Here is a 12,178-nt window from a genome sequence, read left to right on the forward strand (position 1 = left end):
CTGGACTACCAGATAAGTCCTAATATTTAGTTTTTAATTCTTTTTGGACTTGATTAAAAGGTCGCAAGAAACTTCAGTCTGTTTTAAAATTAGTTGTTGTTGTTGTTGTTTTTTGTTTTCAATCTTAAGGCTACCTCTTTCCTCTAATAACATCGTGATGCTTCTTTCACTTTCTTGATATCACTGTGAAATTCGCCTGTCCGAAGCTGAGCTTTGCTTTCCCACTTTCTTGCCTCTGAGCTCATATATTTCTCAGAAATCTATGACCCAGCTCTGGCATTTCAGAGTCTTGCCAAGAGAACCTCACAGACTTCATCTGTCTCTTACTCCCAGTTTCCTCTGATACCACCCTAGTCTCTGATGTCACACATCCTGTGTCTGATCTCTCCTGTTTACCTTTCTAGCTTCACACTAATTTTTTAATGAGAACATTATATTTTATATTCACTTAGTTCCATCCAGTTCAACTCCCTCTCATTTCCTTTTTCTGCCTAGAAACTCTCAATGACCCCTTTTACCTAAACAGTTAATGACAAGAACCCTCTCTGTCAGTCTTCCAGGTCTAACCCTACTCTTTCCTCAATCTTTCTTAGCATCAGGGCCTTTTCTAACGAGTCGGCTCTTCACATCAGGTGGTCAAAGTACTGGAGCTTCAGCTTCAGCATCAGTCCTTCCAATGAATATTCAGAACTAATTTCCTTTAGGATTGACTGATTGGATCTCCTTGCAGTCCAAGGGACTCTCAAGAGTCTATTGCAACACCACAGTTCAAAAGCATCAATTCTTTGGCACTCAGCATTCTTTATAGTCCAACTCTCTCAATCATACATGACTATGGGAAAAACCATAGCTTTGACTAGACAGACCTTTGCTGGCAAAGCAATGTCTCTGCTTTTTAATATGCTGTCTAGGTTTGTCAAAGCTTTTCTTCCAAGGAGCAAGGGTCTTTTAATTTCATGGGAGCAGTCACCCTCTGCAGTGATATTGGAGCCCAAGAAAATAAAGTCTCTCACTGTTTCCATTGTTTCCCCATCTATTTGCCATGAAGTCATGAGACCAGATGCCATGATCTTCGTCTTTTGAAGGTTGAATTTTAAGTCACCTTTTCCATTGTCCTCTTTCACTACCCATGACAGAATCTCATAGTCTGCGCTAGAATAGAGTCTGTTCCTTAAGACTACTCCCAGTACCTCCTGTCTGGGGTAGATTTCTGGGGGAAATTGGCGACAGAGATTTGTTTGTAGGTAATTTACAGGGGACATGCTCAGAAGAACACTTCTGAGGGAAGCAGGATTAGCAGAGAAATTGAACTGCAATACAGTCCCAACGGAGAAGGCAATGGCACCCCACTCCAGTACTCTTGCCTGGAAAATCCCATGGATGGAGGAGCCTGGTAGGCTGTGGTCCATGGGGTCACTAGGAGTCAGACACGACTGAGCGACTTCACTTTCACTTTTCACTCTCATGCATTGGAGGAGGAAATGGAAACCCACTCCAGTGTTCTTGCCTGGAGAATCCCAGGGACTGGGGAGCCTGGTGGACCGCCGTCTATGGGGTCGCACAGAGTCGGACATGACTGAAGCGACTTAGCAGCAGTAGCAGCAGCAGCAGCAGCATGTGTGTGTGTGTGTGTGTGTGTGTGTGTGTGTGTGTGTATGTATATATATATGCATATTAGCCTTTCAAGCCAAGTGAAATGAAGTCACTCAGTCGTGTCCGACCCTTTGCGACCCCATGGACTGTAGCCTATCAGGCTCCTCTGTCCATGGGATTTTCCAGGCAAGAGTGCTGGAGTGGGTTGCCATTTCCCTTCTCCAGGGGATCTTCCCAACCCAGAAATCGAACCTGGGTCTCCCGCATTGCAGGCAGACGCTTTAACCTCTGAGCCACCAGGGAAGCCCTAATAAAAATCCCAACATTGTTTTCACATGTAATATCTTTTTTCTCCCCCAACATGTAATATCTTAAAAACAATGTCTCCTTAAACATGTTTTTGTATTGTCTTCCATAGCCAAATGTGGATTTAATATTTATACTAATAACTTTTATCTTGCTATATTCAACACTCAACTCCAGAAGTCGAGATCATTTTTGATTCCTGAACATATATTTAAATATCTCAAAATACTGTTACCTCCAAGTGTTCAGCTGCAGAAGCTGGAAGCAAAGCAAATGTGCCAAAGTACGTAACAGAAAATTTATTTTATGGTCTGGTTAAGATAAAGTTCATTTTTGGCCAAAAAAGCTTTTTTTTGGCCCAAAACACCCACCTAGAAGATTTCAAAACCATTTACTAGAGCAAGTCACCGATAACTTCTCCAAGAATGCAGTCAACACCACATCCTTATCTCTCATCAAACTTGCCACACCAGCAATTTAAATGATTTACCAAGTGTTGACTAAAATTTTAATTTTTAATGTGTGCAGCCAATTTTAATGAATAATTATCTGTTTTGGAAATATCAGAGTAACTTGGTATCTTTGAATATTCTTATGATATACAGCTTGAATTCCAACCCTGCAGCTTTAAACACAAAATGGACTTCTGAAAAAGAATTTACCAATTCTAAAAATGCTTACAATTCAGTTGAACTGATTTGTACTTTTTGTGGAAAAAAAAATGCTACTTTTTTTGTTTGGAAAAGAGAATTTGCTGTTTTGTGACTAATTGACATTCTATTTGCACTACTGTGGTTGTTCTTTCCCCTCTCCTTTCACCAGTAAACCAGATATGTTTTTCAAAAAGAGAGGAAGTGATATTGTAACACCAATAATCTTTACTAACAGTCTTGTGGAAAAAGTTAGTTTGGGGACCATCTAACTCCCTTTTGGACTATTCATTCAATCAGGTATGAGCCCAATCAATCATATTATGCTTTGGTTAATATTTACCATTTTATTCAAATCTCAAGGAAAAAAACAACTATTAAATGCCTTGCCTATAAGGGCTTCCCTGGTGGCTCAGCAATAAAGAATCTGCCTGCAACGCAGGAGATGTGGGTTTGATCCCTGAGTCAGGAAGATCCCCATTCCAGTATTCTTGCTTAGAAAATCCGGTGGACAGAAGAGCCTGGCAAGCTAAGTCCATATGGTCACAAAGAGTTGGACATAAATGAAGTGACTGAGCACACAGCACAAATGCAGATAAATCACCATCTAAATTTAATAGATGTTTTTGCTAGAATTAACATATCAAGGGAATACTATAGCATATTTTTCCTATTCCTGATGACTCCATGTTGGATTTTGATGGTATTTCTACAAGGTCACATAGCAACTTGATGGCACTACTGAGACCAGAGTCCTGGTATTTAGATTCCCAAGCTATTACTCTTTCTACTGTACCATGATGTTCAAATGCTTACAGGTGGTGTTTATCATAAAACATAAATAAGAAAAAAAAAGAGTAAAAAAAATTACTTTTCACCAGAGTGAAAAAAAAAAAATCAAGACGAAACAATTTAAAGTTTCATCATAGTCCTCTCCTAATTATAAATTCTTCCTTCTTCAGTTTCAAGTATTTACTTGGTCATGTTTTTTTTTTTTTAACTTAAGACTGAGTTCAAGTTTGAATATAAGCTTCTTCTAAGCAAGATGTAGGTGAAATGAAATTATTAAAACTTTTACAGAGATTAGTTTAAGATGGTGGAATAAGACATGAGCTCACCTTCTCCTGCCAGAGCATGAAAATAACAACTAGCTGTTGAACCACCATTGACAGAAAGACACTGGAACCCACCAAAAAAAGATATTCCACATCCAAGTACAACAGAGAAGCCACAACAAAACAGTAGGAGGGGCACAATTACAATAAAATAAAATCCTATACCCACGAGGTGGGCAACTCACAAACTGAACAATAATACAAAAGATGTTCTCACACTGTTATGAAGGTTCTAGGTCGCACATCAGGCTCTCCAGTCTGGGGATTTACTCAAGGAACTGGGAATCCCCAGAGAATCTGACTTTGAAGGCCAGCAGGATTTGATTATAGAGCCTCCATAGGGCTGGGGGAAACAGAGACCCTTGGAGGACACAAACAAAATCTTGTGTGCACCAGGACCCAGGGGAGAAGTACAGTGACCCTATAGGAGACTGAGCCAGACCTACCTGTGACTGTTTGAAGGTCTCTTGGAGAGGTCTGGATCAGCAGTGGCCTGCCATGGGGATGGGGGTATTGGCAGCAGCAGTCCTGGGAGATGCATCTCAGCATAAGTCCTCTTGGAGGTCACCAATAGCCCTATATGCTGTTCAAGTATGGATGTGAAAGCTGGACCATAAAGAAGGCTGAGCACCAAAGAACTGATGCTTTTGAACTGTGGTGTCGGAGAAGACTCTTGAGAGTCCTTTGGACTGCAAGGAGATCCAACCAGTCCATTCTAAAGGAGGTCAGCCCTGGGTGTTCTTTGGAAGCAATGATGCTAAAGCTGAAACTCCAGTACTTTGGTCACCTGATGCAAAGTATTGACTCATTGGAAAAAACCCTGATGCTGGGAAAGACTAAAGGTGGGAGAAGGAGATGACAGAGGACAAGATGACTGGATGGCATCACCAACTCAATGGACATGAGTTTGAGCAACCTCTGGGAGATGGTGAATAACAGGGAAGCCTGGTGTGTGGCAGTCCATGGGGTCGCAAAGAGTCAGACATGACTGGGTGACTGAACGGTAACAACAGAAGCATATAGACTCCAGCTGAAAAACTAACAGGCAGGGAGCACAGCCCCACTCATCAGCAGACAATTGGATTAAAGTTTTACTGAGCCCCAGAGCAAGACCCAGTTTTCCCCACAGCCAGTCCCTCCCATCAGGAAGCTTGCACAAGCCTCTTATCCTCATCCACCAGACGGCAGACAGAAGAAGTAAGAACAACATTCCCATTAGCCTCCAGAACTAATACCACAATCATAGAAAGATACAAAAATAAATATAATTATGTTCCAGAAGGAGGAACAAGATAAATCCCAAGAAAAACAACTAAATGAAATAGAGATAGGCAACCTCCCAGAAAAAGAATTCAGAATAATGATAGTGAAGATGATTCAGGATCTTGGAGAAAGAATGGAAGCAAAGATTGAAAAGATGCAAGAAATGCTTACCAAAGACCTAGAAGAACTGAAGAAGAAACAAGCAGAGATGAACAATAGCAGAATAACTGAGGCAGAAGAATGGATAAGTGACCTGGAAGACAGTATGATGAAAATCAATGCTGCAAAACAGAATACAGAAAAAAGAATGAAAAGAAATGAAGGCAGCTTAATAGACCTCTGGGGTAACATTAAATGCATCAATATTCACAGTATAGGTGTCTCAGAAGGAGAAGAGAGAGAGAAAGGACCTGAGAAAATATTTGAATAGATAATAGCTGAACACTTCCCCAGTGTGGGAAAGGAAATAGTCGACCATGTCTAGGAAGCAAAGAGAATCCCAGGCAGGATAAACCCAAGGAGGAATACACCAAGATACATAGTAATCAAATGGACAAAAATTAAAGACAAAGACAAATTATTAAAGACAACAAGGTAAAAAGACAACATATAAGGGAAAACCCATAAGACTGTCAACTGATTTTTCAACAGAAACTCAACAAATCAGAAGGGAATGGAACAATATATTCCAAGTTATGAAAGGGAAGAACCTACAACCAAGAATACTCTACCCAGCAAGACTGTCCTTCAGATTTGATGGAGAAATCAAAGGCTTTCCATATAAGCAAAGATAAATCAGCACACTAAACCAGTTTTACAACAAATGCTAAAAGAACTTCTCTAGGCAAGAAACACAAGAGAAGGAAAAGATCTGCAAAAAATAAATCCCAAACAATGAACAAATGGTAATAGGATCATACATATCAATAATTACACATTTTGTCAAGTGCACATAGGACATTCTCTAGGGCTGACCACACGCTGGGCCACAAGGCAAGCCTTGATAAATTTAAGAAAGTCAAAATCTTATCAAGCAGCTTTTCTGATCATAACACTATGAGATTAGAAATAAACTTCAAAGAAAACTCTAAGAAACACATGGTGTCTAAACAATATGCTACTCAACAACCATTTGATTACTGAATAAATCAAAGAAGAAATTTAAAAAATACCTAGACACAAATAAAAATGAAAGTACAATGGTCCAAAACTTACTGGATGCAGCAAAAGCAGTTCTAAAAAAGAAGTTTATAGCTATACAATCTTACCTCCAAAAACAAGAAAAATTTCAAATAAACAACCTAACCTTACACCTAAAGCAACTATAGAAAGAACAAACAAATCATAAAGTTAGTAGAAGGAAGGAAATCATAAAGATCAGAACAGAAATAAATGAGAGACAAAACAATGACAAAGATCAATGAAACTAAAAGTTGGTTCTTTGAACAGATAAATGAGATTGATAAACCTTTAGCCAGACTCACCAAGAAAAAAAGGGAGAGGACTCAAATCAGTAAAATTAGAAATGAGGAGTTACAACTGACTCCACAGAAATACCAAGAATCATGAGACTACTATGAACAACTATATACTAATAAAATGGACAACCTGGAAGAAATGGAAAAGGTACAGTCTTCCTAGACTAAACCAGGAAGAAATAGAAAATATGAACAGACCAATCATAAGACTATAGGGCTTATTTCTGGGTTTTCTATTCTGTTCCATTGATCTATATATTTTTATTTTTGTGCCAGTACCATACTGTTTTGATGACTTCAATGAGATATCACCTCACACCAGTCAGAATGGCAATCATCAAAAACTCCACAAACAACAAATGCTGGAGAGGGTGTGGAGAGAAGGGAACCCTCCTGCACTGTTGGTGGGAATGTAAATTGGTACAGCCACTATGGAGAACAGTATAGAGATTTCTTAAAAAAAACTAAAAATAGAGCTACCATATGACTCTGCAAAAAACTGAAAATAGAGCTACCATATGACCCTGCAATCCCACTCCTGGGCATATATCCAGAGAAAAACATAGCCTGAAAAGATACATGCACCCCAATATTCATTGAAGCACTGTTTGCAATAGCTACGACATGGAAACAACCTAAATGTCCATCGACAGAGGAATGGATAAAGAAGATGTGGTACATGTATACAATGGAATATTACTCAGCCATTGAAAAGAATGAAATAAGGCCATTTGCATCAATATGGATGGACCTGGAGAGTATTATACTGAATGAAGTATGTTAGAGAAGGAGAAATATCATATGACATCCTTTAAACGTGGAATCTAAAAAGAAATGATACAAATGAACTTACTTATGCAACAGGAAGAGACTCACAGACTTAGAAAAGGAACTCATGGTTGCCAGGGGGAAGGGATAGTTAAAGAATTTTGAAAGGCCATGTACACACTGCTATATTTTAAATGGATAAGCAACAAAAACCTATTGTATAGCACATAGAATTCTGCTCAATGTTATGTGCCAGCCTGGATGGGAAGGTGGTTTGGGGGAGAATGGATACATGAATATGTACAGCTGAGTCCCTTCACTGTTCACCTGAAACTATCACAACCATTGTTAATCGGCTATACCCCAATACAAAATGTTTTTGGTGTTAAGAAAAATGAATAAATAAATAAATATTTCCTTACTGGAAAGGAAAACAAAACAAAAAACTTTACAGTGTGATCTCCTCAGAGGTGAAAATTGTTTATTTCCCCTCTCACTCCCAAAATAAAATAATATTCAGGTTGGAAATAATTATTTACAAAAAACAATATATAGAAATTAAAACACTTTAATATAATATAAACATTTACAGAATATAGACTGATTTTTTATCAGTACTTCTTGAGAGAACTCTTTAAAACTATATATCATCTACATTTATTATAGACTGTTTCATTTCCCACTTTCAGAACTAGAAAATACAAAAATACACTGCAAATTATATTTAACAAATGAACAAAAAATCAATCTAAATTGCTTCACGTATTTTCCTTGGAGAAAACCAAGAAACATAAACATAATAGCAATTAAAAATACCACCAACACTAACACAACCCAAACAGAGGATGGATTCTGATGCCTGCTGATTTTCTCATTTAAAATTAATTTTCTCCCATAGGTAAATAATTCACTATCAGAGCAACTGGATGATCAGGAGCAGAGATAGTCTCATCAAGATAAATTACTTTATACGCAGGAAATATGTAATTTTTCTTTCATGTTAAGAAATGAGGAAAAATAACTTGAGGAAAAGGCATATTGAATACTCTTACTTCACTTGGCTTTTGTTAACGGTTAAAGTAACTGTTCACTTAGGGAAATTCAAATAACATGAATTTCATGAAACCAAACTCTTCAACTTATTTCATCAATTCAACCTTAAAGAACACAACTGAAAAGTTCAAAATCCAGGAGAAGACTCGTCCTAAAGCACTGACATGTTTATCTTTTAACTGGCTTCCTTTTCTCTTATGTTCTGACTGTGTTCTTTTGTTCTTCTCTCTCAGAGGTGAGGTTTAGGCTTGTTTGTCTCTTCTTTCAAGTCAATTTCAATTTTTACACACAAAAAACTAAGCTTTCTTGAACTGACACTGACTGTACTCACCTCTCTTTTTCTTCATTGGATGTTTCTGTCTTTGTCTAAATTCCCCCATTCTATTTCTCTTGGGGTAAACAAGGCTAAAAGTTTAAAATCCAAGAATAGACTCATCCCAAAGCATTTCCTCTTCCGTCTTTTCTTCAACAGATTTTTTTTTCTCTTTCTTGTGCTTACGTTCTTCCTTCTCAGAGGGTACACCACGGCTTTTTTTCTTTTTTCGATGCTTAAGCCTTCCTGAACTGACTCTGAATTTATCTCCATCTCTTTTCCTTTCCCCAGTGCCCTTGTGCTTGTCTAGGTCTGTATCCGCATAACTCTTTTTTCTTTTATGCTTGGACTGCTCCTTCTCTGGCCTTTCTTCACCTTTCTCCATGTGCCTTCTTTTCTTCTGATGTTTCCGCTTATGACCTACTTGATGCTCACTGGTATCGTTTTCTGAGGAGAGGTGCTTATAAACTTCAGATTCTACACTGTATGTGCCAGAGTTATTATCCTGCTGACTAAGGCTCAGGGGTACTGGTTTTTCTGGGAAACAGTCTCTGGTGGGTTGACAGTAGGTCACAGAGTCTAATCTCTGTTTGCTGTCATGAGTTGGTAAAGGATGAGGTAACTGGTTTTCTTCTGCCTGTGAAATACTATATGATCCTGGGTAAGCCTGGAAATGGAAAGTCTCAAATGGGAGTTTTTGCTCAAACATTCTAGGTCTGGGTCTGGAATCAACCATTTCTCTGTGCTTATGGGTTTCTACAGAGCTATCACTTATCTTTCTGAAAGAAGTCTTTGGCTCTAGTCCTCTGGCTTTCTGCACTTTGATATAATCCTCAAGTTCATCTTGGAAAGAGTTATATGTCCTCTTCGAAGGAGCTGGTAACCAGTGATATACTTGGCTTTCCACTGGTGAAATAGTGTATGGTCGTTGGTAGGTCTGAGAAGTCTCAAATGAATATCTTCGTTCACACATTCTTGGTCTGGGTCCAGAATAAATTTCTCTGTACCCATGGGTTTCCACAGAGCTCTCTCTTTCCTTTCTGAAACAAGTCTTTGGATCTAGTCCTCTGGCTTTCTGCACTTTGATATAATCTTCCAGTTCATCTTGAAAAGAGTCATATGTTTTCTTTGATTGAGCTGGTAAGCAATGAGGTAACTGGTTTTCCACTGTTTGTGAAGTATTATATGGTCCTGGATATGTCCAGAAAGTCTCACATGGGGATCTTTGTTCAAACATTCTATGTCTGGATCTGGAATCAACTGCTTCTCTGTATCCACGGGCTTCCAAAGAACTTTCTTCCATCTTTCTAAAACAAGTCTTTGGTTCTGATCCCCTGGCTTTCTGTACTTTGATGTAATCTGTAGATTCATCTTGGCAAGAGTCTGGTGGCTTCCTTGATTTCTTCACTAGATTGATAACAATGGATTCTCTGAAAATAAGACAGTAGAAAGTTATTGTTACTAGATTATTTTATTTGGAATATTTGCTTTGCTTTCAAAAATACTAGTTTGAAAAAAACAAATACAACAGAAGCCCAAGCAAAATTTTAAAACCTACCTTAATATAAAAGCTATAAATCATGACTTTGTATGTGAAAGAGAAGAAGCAGGAATAGTGACATATCTCCTAGGCACCTCACAATTTTTTATACATAAAAAATTTTCACACTTGGGATGAAAGGGAAGATAGGTACAAAGAAGCAGACATATCTGATACTGTTGTAGTACTTAAAAATGTAAGGCATGTTGGGATGTGTGGGAAAGGACCAATAATATTTAATGCCCTAAAGGTGGTCTGATCTGCATGTCACATTGCTGTAAAAAGTTCTAATTATTAGTTCCTTGTATAGATCTATAAACGTGACAGCTATTGATTCCGGAACTCTGAAATTTTACAAAGAGTGTAAATGAAGGTTAATTTGGTTAGTTATACAATTTAGCTACCTGGTATTCAGACTCAATAATACAAATATTTTCTACCAGAATAATGTAAGTTATACTAAAAGCAACAAAATAAATATACAATTCTTAAGTGCCCCTCTGTCCCACTACTTGACTTATCCAGTCCCCAACTGTAGAGTCAATCTTCTCCTCCTTAAAATAACAGAACAAATTGGAATAAATGTGTACTAAGCTCCTACAATGGGACCTTGCCCATATTTTTATACTTCATTATAACCACTTTATGTCAGGGCTGTCCAAAGTTACTTGGTAGAAAGATCTGGTATTCCAGTTTGGTTCTGTTTAACAGCAAGACCTTTTTTCTTAACCACTATACCTCACTGGAAGGATGACAAATGGATAACTGAATCTCTGGAACTAGCCAACCTTCCAAGGATTACAGGGATTATTTGAATTATCTGGCTAGCCTGAGAATGATCCTTTAGCATCTTTCCAAAGATGTCTGGACAGGAGGGTTGCCTGTGAGCCAGCTCTTTCAGCACACTATCATGGCTAGAGAACTCCCTAGGAGATGGAACTAGCGTACAGTATGTTACAAATACTACCAATCATACCCAGGATCAACTCTTAGGGAAATAAATGTCTAGAAAGTTTGTAAAATACATGTAAAGATACTTGACAGAACCCCTGTTTTTTTGGTATCATAGAAGCACTTTGGTAAGAAATTCTTACTTAAGTTGATGTTCACTTCCTTGCATATGAGACCGGAACATTTCTAAAGATGTAAAGGTGATATTACAAATACGACAATCGTAGGTTCTCATACTAAATGCTGGAAAAAACAGAGTTCAAGTTAAAAAGGTCAATAGGAATATACTTAGAATCACATAGCTGGACAGTTTACTAGAAATCATCTACTTGAACTTTCCCAATTTAAAGATAAGGCCTAGAGAAGGTAAATGATTTGATTGAAGTCAGAGTCAGTTAGTAACAGAGATAGCTTCTCAGAGCCCATGTCTCTTAAAGTCCAAAATTCTTCACACTACACCAGACTGCCGCTCCAGCCTTGGTCTCTTTAAGAAAATGCTATCTGTTTGTTTATTTCTGTTATGTGAAAGCACAACAGACACTTCAAATGTAGTGTGCCTAATCTATCTTTGCCTCTTAATCCCTCGACCAACCTCTTTTTGTTTGTCCCTAATTTTCTTTCTACCCAATTAAAACTTGAAACATCCCAAAATATTAAAGATTAATAAAGGCAAATGTTTACTCTCTTACCTGAAATCACTGTAATGCATTAGTTTACCAAAAGTGATTTCCATAGCCAGATTTTAGAGAGTTTCAGTGATCCCCACTCTCAAGATAAATGCTGAAAGTAAAATTCTAAAATAAAACTTAGTTACCACTTCACAAGAGTCAAGAACTCTAGAATAGGTATGCTAGTTACCTCTCTATTCTGACTGATAGAACTGGAAGCAGGTGATAGGTTAAGTTTTATTTTCTTAATCTTATCATCCCTCCACTTTCTCTTCAGTCAGAAGATACAAATTAATAAATTTCATTATGCTAAATATAAAAACAATCTCACTCTAAAGAAGAGGCAATAAATTCATGGCTGCAGAGATTTTAGGGTCCAGCAAGGCTATCTTCTTTTAAATCAAACAGCAAATTGATCATTTAAAGAACACTAAATTAATCATTAATAGGTGTATTGGCCATATCCAAGCAAAGATTATT

The 12,178-nt window shown here is 37.8% G+C and overlaps 1 protein-coding gene across 10 annotated transcripts in view; it reads right to left on the reverse strand.

Moving 5' to 3' along the window:
- Window positions 1-7,725: 7,725 nt before the first annotated feature.
- Window positions 7,726-12,178, reverse strand: part of ZMAT1 (zinc finger matrin-type 1) — a 78,807-nt gene continuing 74,354 nt past the window's right edge. For all 10 annotated transcript variants that reach the window (XM_060407974.1, XM_060407973.1, XM_060407971.1 and 7 more), the window contains exons 6-7: window positions 11,174-11,273; window positions 7,726-9,969 (exon numbers count right to left, since the gene is read on the reverse strand). In XM_060407974.1, the coding sequence (XP_060263957.1) occupies window positions 8,640-9,969; window positions 11,174-11,273 (1,430 nt within the window). In that variant the 3' untranslated portion in view covers window positions 7,726-8,639. The remainder of the gene's footprint in view (window positions 9,970-11,173; window positions 11,274-12,178) is intronic.

This window comes from Ovis aries, chromosome X (assembly GCF_016772045.2).
Source record: "Ovis aries strain OAR_USU_Benz2616 breed Rambouillet chromosome X, ARS-UI_Ramb_v3.0, whole genome shotgun sequence".
In the NCBI taxonomy this organism is placed as follows: Eukaryota; Metazoa; Chordata; class Mammalia; order Artiodactyla; family Bovidae; genus Ovis; species Ovis aries.